Source organism: Tachyglossus aculeatus, unplaced genomic scaffold, assembly GCF_015852505.1.
Source record: "Tachyglossus aculeatus isolate mTacAcu1 unplaced genomic scaffold, mTacAcu1.pri SUPER_34, whole genome shotgun sequence".
In the NCBI taxonomy this organism is placed as follows: Eukaryota; Metazoa; Chordata; class Mammalia; order Monotremata; family Tachyglossidae; genus Tachyglossus; species Tachyglossus aculeatus.
Window position 1 is genome coordinate 2215778 of NW_024044839.1, and position 22841 is coordinate 2238618.

A 22841-nucleotide genomic window follows, 5' to 3' on the forward strand; every position below is an offset into this window, starting at 1 on the left:
CCCGGCGGCTCCATCCTCTTGCCAACCTTGGTCTGGGCCCCAGCCGACTCCCAGTCTCCCCCTCACCCCCCCAGTCCCAGGGGCACCTCTGAGCCAGGGTCACCAGGTCCGGCCCCCTGCCCACCACCTGCCATATCAAAGCCAAGCCCCCCTCTCCCGTCCCCGGCCCACCGGGCACCCTAAGTCCTGCCACGCGGACTTAGCGGCCCGGAGGCAGGGGACTGCCTGCACAGAGGTCAGGGGCCCAGGGTGGGGAGGGGACGTTGTGGGGAGTCCCAGGAATATTGGAGGAAACGGGAAGGCGTTCAGTGTCACAGATGAGGGCAGACTTTGGGTGGGGGATGGGGGGAGTGTGTCTAGTGTGTATGTGTGTCCACATACACAGGGCTCCCTGTCCTGGAGAAGGGGATGGGGGTCACCCGGGCCAGGGCCGGGGGTCCGGTGCTCACCCCAAACATTTGCCGCAGGTCGGGATCCCTGAACCGGAAAGGGATGTTGGAGACGTGTAACCTCTTGGGCTGTTGCTTGTCTGTGTTCTCTGAGGAGTGCAGCACCGCCGGGTTGTCTGTCGGTGCGGCTTCGTCGGCTGGCTGGGGAGGACGCGGACAGAGACACGGAGACACAGAGAGATGAAGGTCTCCCGGCCGGGGCGGTCGGGCGGAGGGGAGGGAAGGCCGGCCCACCAGAGCCCTCGGCCACGGCGGGACCCCGACGAATCCTCCCTCTCCCTTTCGGGCAGAGCTGAGCCAATACTGATAATAATAATGACGTTAATGGCGATATTTATTTGCATTGCCCTCGCCCCAGCACTTAGTTCAGTGCTCCACACAAAGTAAGCGCTCAATGAATACCACCGATTCACTGATTGATTAATAAGTGCTCACTACGGGCCAGACACTGGGCTAGACGCTGAGGGAGATGCGAGACCATCAGGTTGGACACAGTCTCTGTGGTGTAAAGGGAAGGGAGAGCAGGAACTCAATCTCCATGTTACAGAGGGGGGAACTGAGGCCCAGAGAGGTGAAGCGACTTGCCCAAGTCACACAGGAGGCAGGTGGCAGAGCTGAGATGAGAACCCCGCGTTTCTAGGCCCGGGCTCTTTCCACTAGACTAAATACCACAGATCGGTCGAGTTTGAACTGTGTGTTAAGCCCTGAGGGAGATCCAAACCAATCAGATGGGACAAAGTCACGGTTCTCGTCCCTGATGAATCCCCAGCTTGTCCCGAACCCGTTCCCTGCCTACAACAGGCCACCTCGGGGACCCCCGGACCCCCATCGTGTGGGGGAGAAGCGACAAGGCTGTTAGGGCACTCCTTGAGGGGAAGGGTCCGGTCCTGCCTCACCTCCACCACGGCCTTCCGCAGAGCTCGGCACAGTGCTTGGCACACGGCAGGGAGGGGCCCGGGAAACCGCCACTGAAACTGAAGTTCGATTATCCCGCTCCTGCCCCCCGGGACCCTGAGGGCTGCAGGTCGGCGGGGTGAGGGAGGGGAGGGTTGGCTGAGGCCGGCGGGACCCCCACGTTGGCTGAGCACCCCCTCACCCGCTGGGAGCGACCGTCCACTCTCCTCCCATCTACCCCGCGCCCGCTTGGTTGGCCCGTGAGGTCCAGGTGAGAGGCTGCCCCGGGGTAGGGGGTAGCCACCACCTCCACCACCTGAGACTCCCTCACTGACTGGCCTGGGGTCTTCCTTGTCATAGAAGCCCCCCCACCCCGGCATCACCCGCTCTTCAGCGGAGGTCGCACCAACCCCTCCCCGGCTCCTCTGGTTCCTCTTGGGATGGGCCCAGCCCCGCTAGCTCCCCTTCACCGGCCAGAGCCCGGACACGACCCGTCCCGTTCCATCCCACCCCGTCCCTCCTTCTGGGCGGGCGGCCGGTCTTCTTCGTGCCTGGGCCGGGCCGCGTCCCGGGGGTGGGACCCGGTGTCCCCCGCGACCCTCCACCCCATCCCGTCCCACGAAGGTGGCCGGTCCTTACCGGGGCAGCCTGGGGGCCGGGGCCGGGCCGTGTCCCGGGGTCGGGGCCCGGTGGGTCCGGGTGGGCCTGAGGCGGCGGCGGCGGCGGCGGCGGGTAGAGGGCGAGGCCGGGGTCCGGCCCCGGGGTCTGGCCCACGTAGTCGGGTGGGGGTGGGGGTGGCGGGTGAGGGGGCACGAAGTCAGCGGGGAGGCCGTTCTGGGGCGGCGGGGGGTACTGGGCTGGGGGGTAGGGCTGCGCCATCCTCTCCGGGGCCGTGGCTTCCTGACTACCCTGCGGGGAGACAGAGGTGCAGAGACAGAGGAACAGAGAGAGAGAGAGAACGGGAGATGCTGGTGAGACTGGGGGCCTGGCCGCTGGCTCCGGCCCCCGCTCCCCGAGGTCGCTGCTCCCCAGACTGGGGGCCCTCCGTCGGCCGCCCTCCTCCCCCCACATCATGTGGAAACTCCTGCCCATCTCCCCGCTGCTCTTCCCCCGCCTCATCTCACCCGTCGGCTCGCCCCCAGCCCTTCCGTGGCACCGATCGGCTCTCCGCCCCCCCGGGCCTCACTGCTCTCCCTCGGCCCCCCGTCTCAGCCATCAGCTCTCTCCCACCCCCTCCCCAGTCACCCATCAGTCCTCCCCCACCTCTCGGACACAATTCCCTCTCGGTCCCTCCCTGACGCCACTTCCCGGCCCGGATCACCCTCCCTGACCCCAAATCCTCCAGACCACTGGCCTCCCCATCTTCAAAGCCCCCATCTTTCACCACTTCCCCAATTCACCCCCAATTCCTGTCCATCCAACAGCTGCCCTTAGTTCTTTCAGCTCCTAGGTGTATTTGTGTATTCCCCCGGCCATTCAAATATTGATTCTGGTTATTTCCTCCAGACAGACTGGCACCCAGCTCCTTATTCTTTCCCTGCTTCCGCTGTTTGTAAATCATGTTCATCTGCCCGTCTCCTCCATCAGATTGTGAACTCCACTGAAGTCTCCCCAGCACTCTGTACCGATGGCGGTACTGGTTAAGCGCTCACTATGTTCCAGACACTGCAGTCACCGCCGATGGAAACAGAAGGCCCCGGCTGGGAGTTGTCCGTCTCCCCAAATGATAATAATAATTATGGCACTCGTTAAGCACTTACTACGTGCCAAGCACTGTTCTAAGTGCTGGGGTAGATACAAGTTAATCAGGTTGGACACAGTCCCTGTCTCACATGGGGCTCACACTCTTAATCCCCATTTTACAGATGAGGTCACTGAGGCCCAGAGAAGTTAAGCGACTTGCCCACGTCACACAGCAGACAAATGGGTCTTTCGGTTGATGAGACAGATCAATTAACCGATAACTAGTTGATTAGAGCCTTCTCTTGAACTTACCCGATTTTCCCGGCCTCTTCCTCCTCTGGTCCCCATCTTTCCTCCTTCCCCTCCCTCCTCCTCTTCCTCCACTCTCCCTGCCACCTCGGTAGTGGGGAGCGATGGAGCAATAATCGCCAATCTCTGTGGGCTCAGTAAGCCCAACCAATTATTTACTGTTTTCCCTCCCATTTCGATTGGGAGCCCCATGTGGGACAGGGGCTGGATCCAACCTGATGACTCTGTAGCTACCCCGGTGCTTTCTACGGCACTTGGCACATAGTAAACGCTTCCCAAGCACTTGGCACATAGTAGATGCTTCCCAAGCACCCCAACGATTTTTATAAGAGACCAAGACCAAGGGCAAGACTCGCTCCTCCAGCCCGGCCCTGCTTCCGCCGCCCGACTCCCTGCTCCCAGCTCACCTGGGCACACCCGCTCCCCGGCCCCTTGCAGGGAAATGGCCTCGGGAGAGACCCCCCAAACGCCAGCCCTCCGCCACCCCGCCGTGTGGGGAGATGCTCAGAGCCTCGAACGAGGCGGTGTGTCTCCGCTGGCCGGAGGGGTTGTCATGGCAACAGATGCTGCGGGGACGTGGGGGGAGAGCGCGCCGGGGAGAGGGGGAGTCGGGGAGTGGGGATGGGGAGCCTCCTGCCCGGCTCCCGGGATATCCCGGGGGTCTCCAAGAAGGGCGAGATGGGGAAGACCGCAGAGGCTACCCAGGCCATCGCCTGCTGGGTAACAGCGGCCTGGCACCGGGCTGCGGGCACCGTGCCCGCCAGCGGGCCCCGCACTCCGAAGGGAGCATGAAGGAGACGGACAAGAGGGTCTCTGGGTGGGAGGGCACCCGCCATTCCGGCGCTTAGAACAGTGCTTGGCACATAGTAAGCGCTTAACAAATGCCATCATTATTATTCCCGATGGCAGACCCCAGCCCCACAGCCCCGACGCCCACGTCCTTACACTCCGCCATCTCCCCTACCCGCAATCCAAAGTCCATCTCCCCCTGCGGACTGGAAGCTCCCTGGGGGTAGGGATAGCGGCTTCCAACTCTGTGGAACTGTCCCCTCCCAAAAGCTTAAAACAGTGCCCTGCACGCAGTAGCTACTCAATAAATACCACCGACTAATTAACTGACCACTGTCCCTCCGAGTCTGCCGGAGCTAAGTGAGGGTGCCGCGACACCTCTAGGTGCTCCCGGCTGTAGACGGCGGAGCTCAATCACCCCACATTTCAGGTGGTTCCAGACTGTGTAGATGGTGGCCCCCACACCCCTGGGTTCCCCCCTCCTTGGGCTGGGAGTCAGGCGACCCGGATTCCAATGCCGCTGGCCTTCTGTGAGACCATGGCCCAAACACTTAACCCCTTGGGGCCTCAGTTTCCTCTTCTGCAAAATGGGGGATCAGTTTCCCTCTCTCCCTCCCGCTTACACCGAGAGTCCCGCGATGGACAGAGCTCTGACTATCCCGAACTCCCCACCAAGTGCTAAGCACCCGGGAAGTCATTACTTCAGCATTTAGTCCGGTGCCCGTCGCATAGTAAGCACTCAACAAATACCATAAGGCCCCCTCAAATACTAAATACCCAAATGCACCAGACTTCCCTACTAGTTTGTGCTCATACCTAAATGCTTAGAGGGCTCAGGGGCCAGGGCGAGGAAGAAAAGATGGGGTGGGTGGGGGGAAGACGTCGGCGTGCTTTTCATTATCCGATCCTCCTGAAACACTGTCTGGATCCAGGGAAATGAAATATTGTCGCTTTTCAGAGGAGCTGGGCCGAAATCACCAGCTCGCAGTAAATAAAGACACGATTTACCACACCGACACTTTCATTTAACAAAAACCCCGCTCGCTGGGTTTATCATGATTTCACCCACCTGCGGGAAGGCCCTCCCCTTCCTCCCCTGCCTAAGCACTTCGGGGGGCTGGGGAAGATGCTAGGGTGGAGGGGAGCGGCAGGATGGGGGTCGGGGTGAAGACGGGGAATGGTGTGATGGCCACTAAACTCTATGTCACTGAAAATATGGGGGCACAATCTTGTATCTACCCCATTCATTCATTCAATCGTATTTATTGGGCGCTTACTGTGTGCACAGCACTATACTAAGTGCTTGGGAAGTCCAAGTTGGCAACATCTAGAGACGGTCCCTACCCAACAGCGGGCTCACAGTCTAGAAGGGGGAGACAGACAACAAAACAAAACATATTAACAAAATAAAATAAATAGAATGAATATGTACAAATAAAATAGAGTAATAAATACGTACAAACATACATACATACATACAGGTGCCATGGGGAGGGGAAGGAGGTAAGGCGGAGGGGATGGGGAGGGGGAATAATGATGGCATTCGTTAAGCGCTTACTATGTGCAAAGCACTGTTCTAAGTGCTGGGAGGATACGAGGTGATCAGGTCTCACAGTCTTCATCCTCATTTTCCAGATGAGGTAACTGAGGCTCAGAGAAGTGAAGTGACTTGCCCAAGGTCACACAGCAGACACGTGGCGGAGCAGGGATTTGAACCCATGACCTCTGACTCCCAAGCCCGGGCTCTTTCCACTGAGCCAGGCTGCTTCACATGCTGCTACCCCAACGCTTAGTACATTGTTTGGCCCGTAGTAAGCACTTGGGAAGCAGCAGGGCCTAGTGGATAGAACACAGGCCCGGGAGTCGGAAGGACCCGGGTTCTCATCCTGGCTCTGCCACTTGTCTGCTATGAGTGACCCTGGGCAGGTCACATCACTTCTCTGGGCCTCAGTTCCCTCATCTGTAAAATGGGGGATGAAGACTGGGAGCCCCATGGGGGACAGGGACCGGGTCCAGCCTAATTTACCTATATCCACCTCAGCGCTTAATATAGTGCCTGGCACACAGTAAGTGTTTAACAAATGCCAGATGGCACTTACTTTGTGCCAGGCACTGTACGAAACGCCGAGGAAGGTATGAGTTAATCAGGTTGGACCAGTCCCCGTCCCACCTAGGGCTCACAGACTCAAACCCCGTTTTACGGATGAGGGAACTGAGGCCCAGAGCCGGCCCCCGGGCCCACCCCCGTTTCCCTGGAGCCAGCCGGGGGCCGGAGGGCGCCCCAGGTTTCCGGCAGACCAGCCAGCTGTAGGATGCTCTGCACCCGCCTCTGTGCCCACCTCCGTTTGCCCACCGGCTTTTCCCGGCCCGGGTGCCACTAGCATCTCCAGGCCAGATGGCAGCCGATCATCATCATCATCAATCGTATTTATTGAGCGCTTACTATGTGCAGAGCACTGTACTAAGCGCTTGGGAAGTACAAATTGGCAACATTTAGAGACAGTCCCTACCCAACAGTGGGCTCACAGTCTAAAAGCCGATGGATCTGGGCCACCCCTGCCTCCTCTGAGCCACTGCTGGCGGGGCCTGGGCCGGCCCCGGGGGCTCAAAGGGGCAGAGGAGGGGCCGGGCCGGGTGGGCCAGCTGAGGGGAGGCCAGGTTCGGGGTGGGGGATAATAATAATAATAATAATGATGGTATTTGTTAGCGCTTACTATGTGCAAAGCACTGTTCTAAGAGCTGGGGGATGACCTGGTGCTCCCTAGATCTCCGAGCACCAGCGGGTGAGCCCGGCTCTGACGCGTCCTGCAGCAGCCTGGCAGCGCACAGCAGAGCAGAGGGGCGAGGAAGGGGGTGAAGTGTGCCAAGGTGGCTTCTGTCCCCCAGGAGGGGTCTGGTATTGGGGATGGGTTAAATCTGTCGCTGAGTCTGGGGGCCAGGGGATGGCACAGTGCCTGGCCTCGATGCCCAAAGCAGGAAACCCGGTTCCTTCACTACTCTGCTGTGGGACCCCGGGCAAGTCACTTACTCTCTCTGATCTGCCATTTCTCCCTCGGTAAACTAGGGAGAAGACCCCTGCTCCCGCTTACAGTGGGAGCTCCGTGGGGGACAGGGACTGGGTCCCACCTGATTCTCTTGATTCCACCACTTAGCACAGTGTTTGTCAGACAGCACAACTGAAGGCGAGAAAATGGATCGGAAGAAGCAGCATGGCCTAGTGGATAGAGCCCAGGCGTGGGAGCCAGGTGGACCTGGGTTCTAATCCTAGCTCTGCCACTTGTCTGCTGGGTGACCTTGGGCAAGGCACTTCACTTCTCTGAGCCTCAGTTTCCTCATCTGTAAATGGGGATTAAGACTTGGGAGCCCCAAGTGGGACAGGGACTGTGTCCAATCCAATTATCTTGTATCTACCCCGGCGCTCAGTACAGTGCCCGACACACAGTAAGTGCTTAATAAATACCGTTAAAAAAAGGGGAGAGACAGAGGAGGAGATAGAGAAGAGAGGAAAGAGAGAGGAGAGATGAAGAGACAGAGAGATATAGAGATGAAAGAGAGGAGAGATGGAGAGAGCTACAGAAAGGGAGGTAGGGAAGAGAGATAAAGGAGAGGAAAGAGAGAGGAGATGAAGAGAGAGAGAGTTATAAAGAGGGAGAAAGCAGAGAGAGAGATGAAAGAGAGAGGAGAGATGGAGAGAGCTACAGAAAGGGAGGCAGAGAAGAGAGATAGAGAGGAAAGGAAAGAGCGAGATGAAGAGAGAAAGAGTTATAAAGAGGGAGAAAGAAGAGAGAGAGATGAAAGAGAGAGGAGAGATGGAGAAAGATAGAGCGAAGGAGGCAGAGTCAGGGAGAGAGAGAGCCAAGTCTTGGGCAGGGGGTGGTGGGGACTGGGGTGGGAGGAGGGAAGGGGCCGGAAAGGGACCCCAGGGGGGATGAGGGTGATGAGGATGGGAAGCCCTCCCAGCCGGAGACCCTTCCTCCCAGGGGTGTGGAGAAGGCCGCCCCCCAGCTGCCTCCTCCTCCCCCTCCCTCCCGCTGTCCTCTGCAGTCTGTGCCCGGCACGGTGAGAAGGGGAGGCGAGGGGAGCCCTTCCTCTACATCCATTCCCACGGGCACCGCCCCCACTCCCATCCCCGTCCCCCAACCCAACGCCGCCACTGGCCCCAGGCCGGCTGACAGACCCTCCGGCCCCGGTCCGAGGACTGGGATCTGTCCCTCTGCCCTGCTCCGGGGCGGGCCCTGCCAGCTGGCTCTGCCCCGCGGGGTCTCCTTGGGTGGGCAGCAGTCCACAAGGGGGAAAGCAGGGGAGGGAGCGGTCTTGGGCTGGCCCAGGTTCTCAGGAAGCAGAAGGGCACGGGGACTAAGTGGCCCTGAGAATCTGGGCCGGGGTCCCGACCTTCCAGCTGCAGGCAGGATGCCGGGTGGAACTCCGGGCCCCGGCTCCCGCTGCTCCCGCCCAACTGGGCCTCTCCGGCCCGTGGGGTCAGAGTTCAGGGCTCCATCCACCAGGCGAAGCCCAGAGGGGACTCCTGGCTCCAGGCCCGGCCCCACGGATAACCGCAGCCTGGCAGCTTCCCCTGCCTCTCCCGGGGGACTTCCACCCAGCCTGGACGGAGAGTCCGTGCGGACTGGGATCGGGGGTCAGCAAATGCCCATTTTCCAGCAGCCCCTGGGACACCAGGGAGATGGGGCAGAATCTCGGCTGCTCGATCCGCAGCTCTGTCGCACTGCAGAACGGTGATGGGGCCCGAGCCGGGGAAGGAGGTGGGGTGTGGGATTGGGGGAGACCAGACCAGACCCCCGCTGGGCCGCCGCTGACCGGGTTGGCGGGGAGGGGGCTGCCGGTCCCTACCCCGGGGAGCCGTCCCACGGCCCCCAGGCGTGGGCCTGAAGGTGGTGACCCATCCCGAGCGACGAGGAAGTTGGCCTCCTCCCCATCCCTCCTGCTGGCACCGATTTGGGCGAAAGGTGGAATTTTCTCCGGGAAAAACTCCACCTTCTCCCAGACGATCGAGGCTCCCAACTGCAGAGGTCCGGCCCAGCCCGCGACGAGACTTCCTCCCTGATGGTTGAGATTCCGAGTGTCGCATCAGCCTGGGATTTGGGAAGTATTTCCTCGGGGCTGAGCGCGGGGCTAGACCCCAGCTAATCGGCGTGGCAGCCTAGTGGCTGGAGCCTGGGCCCGGGAGTCAGAAGGCCCTGGGTTCTCATCCCAGCTCTGCCACCTGTCTGCTGTGGGACCTTGGGCAAGTCACTTCTCTGGGCCTCAGTTACCTCATCTGTCAAATGGGGATGAAGGCTGTGAGCCCCATGTGGGACATGAACTGGGTCGGACCTGATTAGCTTGTATCTACCCCAGCGCTTAGCACAGTGCCTGGCACATAGTGAGTGCTTAGTGAATGCCATTACATTTAACAAATGCTAAAAAATACATTAAAAAAAAAAATCAAGTCAGAGACGGTCCCTGACTCCTGCCAAAGCTTGAGAGGGAGGACACTGAGAGGTCCTCTCCTCATTTTCCAGGCAGGAAAAGCGAGGCCCAGAGAGGGAAGGGGACTCACTCCCGGTCACGTAGCAGAAAGCAGTCAGTGGTCCAGAGGGAATAGGTGGGCCCATCTCTTCCTGCTGGGCACAATAACAACCGTGATAATAATTGTGGTATTTGTTAAGTGCTTACTCTGTGCCAGGCACTGTACTAAGCACTAGGGTGGGCACGCGTAAATCGGGTCGGACACAGTCCCTCCGGGGTCTCCCAGTCTTAATCCCCATCTTCCAGATGAGGTCACTGAGGCCCAGAGCAGTGACCTGACTTGCCCGAGGTCACACACAGCAGACCAGCAACTGCACCAGGATTAGAACCCAAGTCCTTCTGACTTCCCTGCCTGAAATTTGCAGCCCAGACCAGTGTCTATCTCCAAGGCTGGTGCACGAATCGAAGGAGATCTAGCCTTTTCTGTGCTAGAGCTGAGGAACCTGGTCGCCTTGGCCAAGACCAGCTGCTCTCCACCCACTCTGTCTTCTTCCTGTCACCCCCTGCCTTCCCCTGTCCGAGCCTCCTCCCTGAGGAAGGTGCTGACGCTTGAAGTCCCACTTGGAGTGCGGACATTTACAGGGGCTCCGCTATCGCTAAGTAGGTCAGCAGCCTCCTCCTTGCGATGTGCTTGGAGAAACCGAGGCTCAGAGAGGGCCAGGTCCAGCTCAGGGGCCCGCAGCGGGGCCAGGGAGACCTAAAAGGGCCAACCAGGTGCCCTGCCCCGAGAGCCTGGACAGCCCAAGGGTGCCGTGCCCACGGCCCTGGGGGGAAGGCCCGGTCCGAGAGACCCCACGCGTGTCGCCATCAGAGCCCGTGGCCTCTCCTCTCCCAACCTGGGCCTCCTCCCGGCACCGCTCCCTTCCCTGGAAGGGGCTTCTGGTGCCAGAGATCCCGCTTCCCGGTGACCCCAGAGGTCAAGGGTCAATCCCGCTCAGCATAAGCTTGCTCAGTCTCGAGCGGTGGCACAAGTACAGCTTCGAACCGCGGCCTCGCTCCAGGTTTAGGAATCCAGAGCCCCAGGGTGCGGTCCCAGCTTGCCCCTGGCTTGCTGGCGGAGGACAGGCCAGCCTCGGAACACCTTTGGGCCTCCGTTTCCCCATCTGGAAAATGGGGGAAGAAAACTGGCAATCCCTTTCCTTTAGACCATGAGCCTCGTCGGGGACAGGGACTGTCGAAGGGGACAGGGACTGCCTTGATTCACCCCAGTGCTCAGGGCAGTGCTCAGCACACGGTTGATAATAAAAATTACCCCGGAAAGAGCAATAGTCTCTTGGCAAGGCTGGCAGAGGGGGAGGGTGAAAGCCTCAAGGTGGTGGGCTTGGATGGGGGGGCACCCTTCCCCACCACCGCCCTGGGACTACTGGGGCTGAGCGCAGACACCACAGTGGGCACTGCCCTGAAGCCGGCAGGGTGCCCAAGGGCCCAAGTCTCGCTCCTCCCTGGCACAGAGACATTCAGCTTTGAGCATCCCATGGCACGCAGGGACTGTGGAGGAATTGAGGCGGCAGCCTCGGGCGGGCATGCCGCTCTGTGCCTCGCCGGGCTCGGCCTGCCCGCACCTGCCCCTTCCCGTCCTCCCTTCCACCCACCCGGGAGAGGTAAGCGGGGCATTCAGCCCCAGGGCCGGGCCTGAGCCTTTTCTATAGCGGTAGTAGTAATGCCCGCAGCAGTGCCCATGAAGGTGCCCATCACCCACCGGGGGCAAGCACCACAGAAGCCCCAGGCCCCTTCTCTGCCACCAGAGACCTTCCCCTGGGGCCTTGGACACATTTCCCCGGGCCCGGGGCTGGTGCAATCAACCTGCACTGACTGGAAGGGTGGGTTCTGGGTGGAAACAGACACAAACACACAAACACACAAACACACACACACCCACACCCACACTCTCCCCCCTACACCCCCCCAATCCACCACAGGAAGACGTTGGCTCACAACTTGGCCAACACACTATCCCGGTCAGAACCGTCCAAGGACTGACACTAAAGAAAAAGCTTCTTCAAGGCTGGGGGTGGGCCTTAGGCTTCTGCTGAACTCTCTCCCAAGCGCTTAGTTCAGTGCTCTGCGCTCCATGGGTGCCCAGTCAATAACAGTGCTCCCGCCCTTCTCCCAAGTGCTCAGTACAGTGCTCTGCCCTGAGAAGGTGCCCAGAGAGGGGCTGGGGGAAGAGAGGTGCAGGAGTTGAGAGTCCACCGGCCCTGTGTCCATCTTTGCTTTTCCTTGGCGAACTGGGCTGGCAAGAGCAGAAAGAGAACTTCCCGGAAGCACGGGGAAGGGAAGGGTTTTCCCGGCCTCGGCGGAGGGCAAGGAATCGTCCACGTTCACGCGTATCCATCCCCCTCCCCGGGCCCATGGCCAAGCACCTTGTGGCCAACACAGCCTCAGGAGCCGGAGTTGGTACGCGCTCTGATGACCTAGCGGATGGGGGGCTCCAGGAAGGGGTGGGAAGGTGGGGGGTCCTCAGAGCTTGCAGATCCGCAACTAGAGAAGCAGCGTGGCTCAGTGGAAAGAGCCCAGGCTTTGGAGTCAGAGGTCATGGGTTCGAATCCCAGCTCTGCTGTCAACTGTGTGACTTTGGGCGAGTCACTTCACTGCTCTGTGCCTCAGTTACCTCATCTGTAAAATGGGGATGAAGACCGTGAGCCTCCCGTGAGACAACCTGATCACCTTGTAACCTCCCCAGTGCTTAGAACAGGGCTTTGCACATAGTAAGCGCTTAACAAATGCCATCATCATCATCATCATCATCATCCGCAGCCAGAGGAGGTGGGGGACGGCGGGGAATTGAAACGCCTAAGCGCACAGGGTCGTGGGTGACAAATGAGCTTGGCGTGGTAATTACTTCTTATTAAAAATTCCCGTGATTAGCAGCTCTGATACCTCGGAGCAAAAGGCGCAGCTATTAATGAGAACCGAGGTTTGCGATTTCTCCTCCAAACAGTCTTGGGGATCCCCTGGGGGTCTGGGCGGGGGCTTGCCCTCCCACCCAACCCCTGGTTTAAAGAGAGAAGCAGAATGGCCTAGTGGCTAGAGTCTGGGCCCGGGAGTCGGAAGGACCAGGGTTCTCATAATAATAATAATAATAATAATAATAATAATAATAATGGCATTTATTAAGCGCTTATTATGTGCAAAGCACTGTTCTAAGCGCTGTTCATTCAATCGTATTTATTGAGCGCTTACTGTGTGCAGAGCCCTGTACCAAGCGCTTGGGAAGCACAAGTTGGCAACATATAGAGACGGTCCCGACCCAACAGTGGGCTCACAGTTTAGAAGGGGGAGACAGACAACAAAACAAAACAAAACATATTAACAAAATAAAATAAACAGAAGAGCTCATCCCAGCTCCACTGCTGGTGAGCTGTGGGACTTTGGACAAATCGCTTCACTTTTCTGGGCTTCGATTGCCTCTTCTGCAAGTTGGGGGTTTAAGTCTGTGAAGCCCCACCTGGGACATGGATTGTGTGCAAACAGATCATCTTGTATCTACCCCAGCGTTTAGTACGGTGCCTGGCACTTAGTAAGCACTTACCAAATACCATAAATAAAAATAAATCTTTGATGGGATCCTTGATGTGAGCCCCTCTAAAACCATCTTGCTCTTCAGAGATTAATAGTGTCTGACACATAACAAATAACAAAAAAAGAGCTTGATGGGGTCCTTGATTTGAGCCCCTCTAAAACCATCCTCCTCTCCAGAGTGACTGCCTCTTTTTCCCTAAGGCCCTGCGATCAGCCACCTCCACCCACGGTGGTTAATGATTCTTTTTTTTTATGACCCTCAAGACCCCTTTCCTTCCCGGGCAATCTATCCCTCTCTGTAATTGGATGCAGTGATGAGATTTTCTTCTCTATGACACGGAGCTTTAACAATAAAGTAATTATCCTGACAAAAATCCCTGGCGTTTGCCTGGGTAAATTGTCCCTGGGCCTCCGTGCGTTCACAGGTACTTCACAGTTGCTCAGTTTGGGGTCTGAAAGTGCTCCCCTGTCTCACCTGGAAGTCCCCCAGATCCCTCTCCCATAGGCAGGGGCTGACATCTTAATCCAAAATTCTGCTTCCTCTGACCCCCGGGGCAAAGGCTTAACAATCAATCAATCAATCGTATTTATTGAACACTTACTGTGTGCGGGGCACTGTACTACTACTAATAATAATGATGGCATTTGTTAAGCGCTTACTATGTGCAAAGCACTGTTCTAAGCGCTGGGAGACGACAACATAACAGTATAACAGAGGCATTTCCTGCGCACATTTCTTGCTGGCCAGTGCCGGGGACAGGATCCCGCATCCGAGACTCCGGCCTGTTGCCCGTGAGCGCGCACACATGCAGGGGGGTGGGGGCCGGGGTCGAGCCTGTGTGTGTTTATTTCTCATCTCTATCCCTCTGTCTCTCTCATCTCTATCCCTCTGTCTCTCGGACATTTTGTCTCTCAAGATTTCTGTCTCTGTGCCTTTCTCTTGTCTCCATCTCTTTCTCCATCTCTCTCATTCTGTCTCTCAAGAGGTCCATCTCTGTGTCTGCCTCTTTGTCTCCATCTGTTTTTCCCCATCTCCCTGTCTCACCCTGTCTCTTAGTGTCCATCTCTGCTTTCTCTTGTTTACTTCTCTGCTTATCACTCTCCTTCTCCCCCTGTCTCTCTACCTCTCAAAATGCCCATCTCTGCGCCTTTCTCTTGTCTTCATCTCTTTCTCCATCTCTCTCCTTCTGTCTCTCAAGAGGTCCATCTCTGTGTCTGCCTCTTTGTCTCCATCTCTGTTTTTCCCTGTCTCCCTGTCTCACTCTGTCTCTCGGTGTCCATCCCTGCTATTCTCTTGTCTACTTCTCTACTTCTCACTCTCTTTCTCCCTGTCTCTCTACCTCTCAAAATGCCCATCTCTGTGCCTTTCTCTTGTCTCCATCTCTTTCTCCATCTCTCTCATTCTGTCTCTCAAGAGGTCCATCTCTGTGTCTGCCTCTTTGTCTCCATCTGTTTTTCCCCATCTCCCTGTCTCACCCTGTCTCTTAGTGTCCATCTCTGCTTTCTCTTGTTTACTTCTCTGCTTATCACTCTCCTTCTCCCCCTGTCTCTCTACCTCTCAAAATGCCCATCTCTGCGCCTTTCTCTTGTCTTCATCTCTTTCTCCATCTCTCTCCTTCTGTCTCTCAAGAGGTCCATCTCTGTGTCTGCCTCTTTGTCTCCATCTCTGTTTTTCCCTGTCTCCCTGTCTCACTCTGTCTCTCGGTGTCCATCCCTGCTATTCTCTTGTCTACTTCTCTACTTCTCACTCTCTTTCTCCCTGTCTCTCTACCTCTCAAAATGCCCATCTCTGTGCCTTTCTCTTGTCTCCATCTCTTTCTCCATCTCTCATTCTGTCTCTCAAGAGGTCCATCTCTGTGTCTGCCTCTTTGTCTCCATCTCTGTTTTTCCCCCTCTCCCTGTCTCACTCTGTCTCTCGGTGTCCATCTCTGCTTTCTCGTCTACTCCTCTGCTTCTCACTCTCCTTCTCCCACTCTCTACCTCTCAAAATGCCCATCTCTGTGCCTTTCTCTTGTCTCCATCTCTTTCTCCATCTCTCTCCTTCTGTCTCTCAAGAGGTCCATCTCTGTGTCTGCCTCTTTGTCTCCATCTGTTTTTCCCCGTCTCCCTGTGTCACTCTGTCTCTCGGTGTCCACCTCTGCTATTCTCTTGTCTACTTCTCTGCTTCTCACTCTCTTTCTCCCTGTCTCTCCACCTCTCAAAATGCCCTTCTCTGCGCCCATCTCTTGTCTCCACCTCTGTTTCTCCCTCCCTTCCCCCTCTACCTCTCCGACTCATTCTGCCTCTCTCGCCGTCCGTCTCTGCGACCCTCTGTTGTCTCCACTTCTGCTTCTCCCTCCCTTTCCCCCTCTATCTCTCCGACTCCCTCGCTCTGTCTCTGTGTGTCTCTCTGCCCCTCTCTGACTCTTGCTCTCTCCGACTCCCAATCTGGCTCTCACCTCCATCTCTCTGTGGTTCTTCCTGTCTCTGTCGGCCTCTCTCATTCTGTCTCTCAATCTGCCGGTCTCTGTGTCTGTCCGTCCCTCTGTGTTTGGGGTGTCCAGCTCCTGCAGAGCTTGGGGTCGGGTGCGGGGGAGAGGAGCAGTCCCTCCGCCAGACCAGGCCAGGCCGGGAGTTCTGGTGATGCAGTCTTTACAGGGCTCCCCACAACTGCTCCCCTTCCCTGCTCTCCCCTCCACTCCCCTTCGCTGCCGGTCAAGGTTTCCCCAGGCCACGGGAAACCAATCCAAACCGCCCCCCCATTCTTAGACCGTGAGCTCCCCAACCCAGGGCCTTCTTACCCAGCGCTCTGCACGCAGGAGACGGTTTCCTCCTCAAAAAGCAGCGATGGGGTCTACTAACACCACTTTCCTCTCCCAACCGTTTCGTATACTGCTCTGCTCACGGCAGACTCAGCTCCTTGAAGGAAGGGATGTATCTATCTGTTATATTCCCCCAGAAGTTTAGTCCAGTGCTCTGCACGTTGTACACATTCAATAAATCCCACAGATCGATTAAGGAGAGGGACAGGCCAGGCATATAGCTTTGAGCATTCATTCATTCAATCGTATTTATTGAGCGCTTACTGTGTGCACAGCACTATACTAAGCGCTTGGGAAGTCCAAGTTGGCGACATAGAGAGACGGTCCCTACCCAACAACGGGCTCACAGTCTAGAAGGGGGAGACAGACAACAAAACAAAACATGGGGACAGGTGTCAAGTCGTCAGAACAAATAGAAATAAAGCTAGATGCACAGAGTGCTTACTGTGTGCAGAACACTGTGCTAAACGCTTGGGAAGGCACTCCACCTCCAAGAAGCCTTCCCCGATTAAGCCTTCATTTCATCTCTTTTTTTTATGGCATTTGTTCGGCACCTACTATGAGCCAGGCACTGTTCTAAGCACTAGGGAGGATCAAGTTGGACACAGTCTGTGTCCCACATGGGCCTCTCACAGTCCTGATCTCCATTTTACAGATGACACAACTGTGGCACAGAAGTGAAGTGACTTGCCCAAGGTCAACCAGCAGACAAGTGATGGAGTGGGATTCGAACCCAGGTCTTACTGACTCCCGGGTCTCCCAGTTCCTTCTGCATCGCCCTGGCACTTGAATTTCCACCCTCCATTCACCCCCTCCCTCAGCTCCAAAGCACTTATGTCCATATCCACAATTTATTTATTTCTATTAACGCCTGTCTCCCCCTCTGGACTGTAAGTTGCTTGTGAGCAGGGAATATGTCTACCGATTCTGTTATACTGGACTCTTCCAAGCGCTGAATCCCGTGCTCTGCACGCAAAAAGTGCTCAATAAATATGACTGATTGATTGACTCTCCCAAGCGCTTAACACGGTGTTTCACACACAGTAAGCGTTCACTAAATATGACAATGAATAAACAAGAGCTCAATAAATACCAGATTGATTGACTCTCCCAAGCACTGAGTCTAGTGTTCTGCACACAGAAAGCACTCAATAAATACCACTGATTGACTCTCCAAGCACTTAGTCCAGTGCTCTGTGTGAGTGCTCGATCACTACTATTGATTCCTCTCCCCCTCATCCCCCTCTCCATTCCCCTAATCTTACCTCCTTCCCTTCCCCACAGCACCTGTATATATGCATATATGTTTGTACATATTTATTACTCTATTTATTTATTTATTTTACTTGTACATACCTATTCTATTTATTTTATTTTGTTAGTATGTTTGGTTTTGTTCTCTGTCTCCCCCTTTTAGACTGTGAGCCCATTGTTGGGTAGGGACTGTCTCTAGATGTTGCCAACTTGGACTTCCCAAGCGCTTAGTACAGTGCTCTGCACACAGTAAGCGCTCAATAAATACGACTGATTGATTGATTGATTGATTGATTGATTCACATGAGGTGGGCAGATTTGTGGGGATGGATAGAAGAGGAGAGGGAATTTCAATATTCTTGAGTCTCTGCTTCCTCCCCTCCCGGAGAGCCTGGGGTTGCTACCTGGGAAAGGCTCGTCAATCTGACGGTAATATCGTTACCGTTAAAAAAAAATAATAAGTTAGCTGGAGGATAAAAGGATTCCGGCATGGATGTGAGAGGGACGTTGTTACGGAGGCAGGGAGAGAGAGAGAGCTGTAATTATTTCTGTGCTCCTGGGCACCTCTATAAATATCGGGGAGGAGGAGAGGCACCTCAGAAGGCTCTGAGCCTCTTTCCTGCCTCCTGTCCAGTTCTTCCTTGCTGGGATGAGGCCCCTCGGAGATCTTCTCTCTTCGATCCCTGCTGTCACCGACACCACACATTAGTCTGGGGAGCAGGGGGACGGAGAGATGGAGGGGAAGGAGACGGGAGGGAGCAAACGCCCCTTTAGCTGGAACTTCTTCTGCTCTCCCGATCCACTGGATTTATTCCCCACCCTCCTCTTTAAGAAAATATCTTAATATCATCTGCGTGGATTTTCAGTTGGTTGCTACACTTTTCAGGACCAGGAGGCGGCAGGGGTAAAAACCGTGTGTGTGGGGGGCGGAATTCTATCCGTCAGGCAAAAAGCGGCCTGGAATTCTATCCATGAGTCCCCTCCCCACGGCACCTGTATATATGTTTGTACATATTTATTACTCTATTTATTTTACTTGCACATATTTACTATTCTATTCATTTTATTTTGTTAATATGTTTTGTTTTGTTGTCTGTCTCCCCCTTCTAGACTGTGAGCCCGCTGTCGGGTAGGGACCGTCTCTAGATGTTGCCAACTTGGACTTCCCAAGCGCTTAGCACAGTGCTCTGCACACAGTAAGCGCTCAATAAATACAATTGATTGATTGATTCAATTCATTCAATCGTATTTATTGAGCGCTTACTTGTGCAGAGCACTGTACTAAGCCATTGGGAAGTACAAGTTGCTTAGTGCCTTGGGGTAAACATCCCCTTTTCCCCGTGGTGGTTGGTACCATTTGGCCACAAAACACCCCAGGATGGAGACCCCACTTTTTAAAAATGGTATTTGTTCGGCCCTTACTATGTGTCCAAAACCGTTCTAAGCGCTGCGGCAGATACAAGTGAATAACGTCAGACACCCCCAGTCCCGCATGGGGCTCCCAATCTAGGGAAGAGGGAGAACAGGCCGAGCCTCAACGCTGCTCTGAGATGATGGTGATGACAATAATAATAATAATTGTGGTATTTGTTACATGCTCACTATGCGCCAGGCACTGTTCTAAGCACTGGTATAGATACAAGCTAATCGGGTTGGGCACAGTCCCTGTCCCACATAGGGCTCGCGGTCTTCACCTCCATTTACAGAGGAGGGCACTGAGGCCCAGAGAAGGGAAGTGACTTGCCCACTGTCACCCAGCAGAGGAGCGGCAGAGCGGGGAGGCGGGGGCTTCGCTACTTTTAGCCCCTGGGCCTGTGGGCTACTGCTTATCGCCAGGGCTGTTGGCTGCCACATCATACCCAGGTCCTCTAACTCGAGGGGGGGTGTGGCGTTGGGGGGAAGGAAGAAAGGAGAGACCTTTCTGGTTCCTTCTCTTCCTCCCTTCGAGGCCCTACTGAGAGCTCACCTCCTCCAGGAGGCCTTCCAACACTGAGCCCCTTCCTTCCTCTCCCCCTCGTCCCCCTCTCCATCCCCCCCATCTTACCTCCTTCCCTTCCCCACAGTACCTGTATAGATGTATATATGTTTGTACATATTTATTACTCTTTATTTATTTTACTTGTACATATCTATTCTATTTATTTTATTTTGTTAGTACGTTTGGTTTTGTTCTCTGTCTTCCCCTTCTAGACTGTGAGCCCGCTGTTGGGTAGGGACTGTCTCTATGTGTTGCCGACTTGTACTTCCCAAGCGCTTAGTACAGTGCTCCGCACACAGTAAGCGCTTAATAAATACGACTGATTGACTGATTGATTGATAGACTGTAAGCTCTCTGTGGGCAGGGAATGGTAAGATTGTTACACCGAACTATCCCAAGTGCTCTGCACGTAGTAAGCACTCAATAAATACGACTGACTGATTGACTGAGCGGCCGGGGGATGTGCCTGGGACGGAGGATGGGTCGTTCTCTCCACTCAAGAACCTCCAGTGGTCGTCCATCCAACTCCACATCAAACAGAAGCCCCTCACCATCAGCTTTAAAGCGGTCCACCAGCTTGCCTCCTCCTACCTGACGTCGCTGCTGTCCCATCGCAACGCAGCCCGCATACTTTGCTCCTCTACCGCCAATCCGCTCACTGGACCTCGATCTCGTCTCTCTCGCCGCGGACCCCTCGCCCGTGTCCTGCCTCTGGTCTGGAATTCCCTCCCCCTTCACATGCAACGGACAATTACTCTCCCCTCCCTTCGAGCTTTATTGAAGGCCCATCTCCTCCAAGAGGCCATTCCCAACTAAACCCTCATTACTCGCTCTCCTTCCTATGTCACCCGAGCGCTTGGGCCTGCCCTCCCACCACTTCACACCGGGAACCCCGCGTTTGGCCGGGGACTGCGTCCAACCCTGGGTTCTACTCCAGGGGAAGCAGCGTGGCTCAGTGGAAAGAGCCCGGGGTTTGGAGTCAGAGGTCATGGGTTCAAATCCCAGCACCGCCAATTGTCAGTTATGTGACTTTGGGCAAGTCACTTCATCATCATCATCATCATCATCATCAATCGTATTTATTGAGCGCTTACTATGTGCAGAGCACTGGACTAAGCGCTTGGGAAGTACAAAGTGGCAACATATAGAGACAGTCCCTACCCAACAGTGGGCTCACAGTCTAAAACGGGGAGACAGAGAACAAAACCAAACATACTAACAAAATAAAATAAATAGAATAGCTATGTACAAGAAAAAATAAAGTCGACAGAAGAAGCAGAAGCTAGATGCTCATCATTAACAAAATAAATAGAAGAGTAAATATGTACAAGTAAAATAGAGTGATAAATCTGTACAAATACATATAGAGGTGCTGTGGGGAGGGGAAGGAGGTAGAGGGGATGGGGAGCAGGAGAGGAAAAAGGGGGCTCAGTCTGGGAAGGCCTCCTGGAGGGGGTGAGCTCTCAGTACACGGGAGGAATCCAGTCAGGATCCCCATGAGCAGTGGGGCACCGGGGTGCCACCCACGAGACACTCACCCATCCCGCGGCCCTTTCCTTCGGTGTGTTGGTTTTCTGGGCCTCAGTTACCTCATCTGTAAAATGGGGATTAAGACTGTGAGCCCCCCGTGGGACAATCTGATCACCTTGTAACCTCCCCAGCACTTAGAATGGTGCTTTGCACATAGTAAGTGCTTAATAAATGCCATTATTATTATTATTACTATTATTATTACTCCCTTCTCCGCCACTCGTCTGCCATGTGATCTTAGGCAAGTCGCTTCGCTTCTCTGGGCCTCAATTCCCTCCTCTGCAAAATGGAGATTCAGACTGGGAGCCCCGTGTGGGACTGAGACTGCATCATCATCATCATCAATCGTATTTATTGAGAGCTTACTGTGTGCAGAGCACTGGACTAAGCGCTTGGGAAGTACAAATTGGCAACATATAGAGACAGTCCCTACCCAACAGTGGGCTCACAGTCTAAAAGGGGGAGACAGAGAACAAAACCAAACATACTAACAAAATAAAATAAATAGCTGGACTATAGTTGGACTGCATCCAACCCGATCTGCTTGTATCCCTCCCCTGTGCTTAGCACATAGTAAGCGCCGAACAAATACCACAATTTTTATTATTATCCCAGCGGCTAGTATTGCTGTTGGCCCATAATAAGCGCTTAATGAACACTGCGATTAATCTGCATCTTACAGATGATGCTGACTCTTCCTAGTTTAGGCCGGGCAAATCCCCCTCGGCCGGTTGAGGCGGAAGCAGCGGGAGAGGGGAGGAGGAGGAGGAGGAGAGGGCTCAGGGCCGCGTGCGGAGGAAGCTTCTTTTGCAGGAGGCTGCAAGGAGCAGAGAAGCCTCCGGGCCCCGAGATGCCGGGAGAGGTTTCTTCAGGTGACAGAAGCCAGAGAGGAATGGGCTGGGCTCCAGTGCCATCTGGCTCCACTTTGGTGCCAGGGGCAGGGGGGTAGACGGAGGGACGGGACCGGGCAGTGCTGCAGCGGTGAGACCTGGTCCGTGGGGTCCCTCACCCCTGCCATCCCGGCAGGGTGGGCGATGAGGGGACCCCTTCCCCCCGGAACGCCCCCCGAGGGGCTGCTTTGGGCTGGGGTAAAAAAGAAAACGGTATTTGTTAAGCGCTTACTATGTGCCAAGCACTGCACTGAGCGCTGGGGTGGATACAAGCAAATCGGGTTGGACACAGTCTCTGTCTCACTTGGGGCTCACAGTCTTAATCCCCATTTTACAGAGGAGGTAACTGAGGCACAGGGAAATGAAGTGACTTGCCCAGGGCCACACAGCAGACAGGTGGCAGAGCCTGGATTGGACCTCAGGCCCGGGCTCTATCCACTATGCCCTGCTCAGGGGCGGGGAAGGCGGGGGGCACTGATGGATAGGGGGGCTCCTTTGTCCCTCAGAAAAGCCGGGGCGGCTGCTGAACAAGAGCAGCGTTTTGAGTTCCCCCTGCAAATCCTTCCCCAGGTGGGATCCGGTCTCCTCCTCCTCTTACCTCCTCCGCACCCCTTTCCATAATAATAATAAAACAATCAACGTGGTATTTGTGAAGCTCTTACTATGTGCCAGGCACCACATCCCCTCTCTCCTGGGGATGGGCAACCCCTTTCCCTCTTCTTCCCGGTCCCCATACCGTGAATCAATTGATCGTATTTTATTGTGTGCTTACTCTGTACAGAGCACTGGACTACTTGGGAGAGTCCAACACAGCGGGGTTGGCAGACACATTCCCCACCTACAATGAGCTTTACGGTCTAGAGAAATTGGAAAGAGGGTGTTGGCCTCCTAACACCCTGGGCTTTCTGGTCTCCCATCCCAGTATCCTCTCCGGCAGCTGGACATCTTCCTGTACGTCTGTTATGTATTTATTTATTTGTCTGAGGCTGCTGCTCATCTCTCTCTTTCTCTCTCTCTCTCTCGAGTCGGACCGGGTGTTCTCCATCCTCATTCGGATGGACGATAGCTAACATCACGTCCCCTCCATCCCCCCTCGGACAGACGTCGGCTCGGACGGCATCCTCTCTACCCCAACCCGGACGGATGCTGGCTCGGACCGTGTTCCCTCCATCCCCGTACGGACGAACACCAACTCGGACCGCACTCTCCGTCCCAG

At 55.5% G+C, this 22841-nt stretch overlaps 1 protein-coding gene across 3 annotated transcripts in view; it reads right to left on the bottom strand.

The window, feature by feature from the left end:
• The window catches only part of RBFOX3 (RNA binding fox-1 homolog 3), a 100122-nt gene that overhangs the window by 11926 nt on the left and 65355 nt on the right, over window positions 1-22841 (bottom strand). For all 3 annotated transcript variants that reach the window (XM_038742023.1, XM_038742022.1, XM_038742021.1), the window contains 2 exons: window positions 1983-2252; window positions 450-590 (listed from right to left, as the gene is read on the bottom strand). In XM_038742023.1, the coding sequence (XP_038597951.1) occupies window positions 450-590; window positions 1983-2222 (381 nt within the window). In that variant the 5' untranslated portion in view covers window positions 2223-2252. The remainder of the gene's footprint in view (window positions 1-449; window positions 591-1982; window positions 2253-22841) is intronic.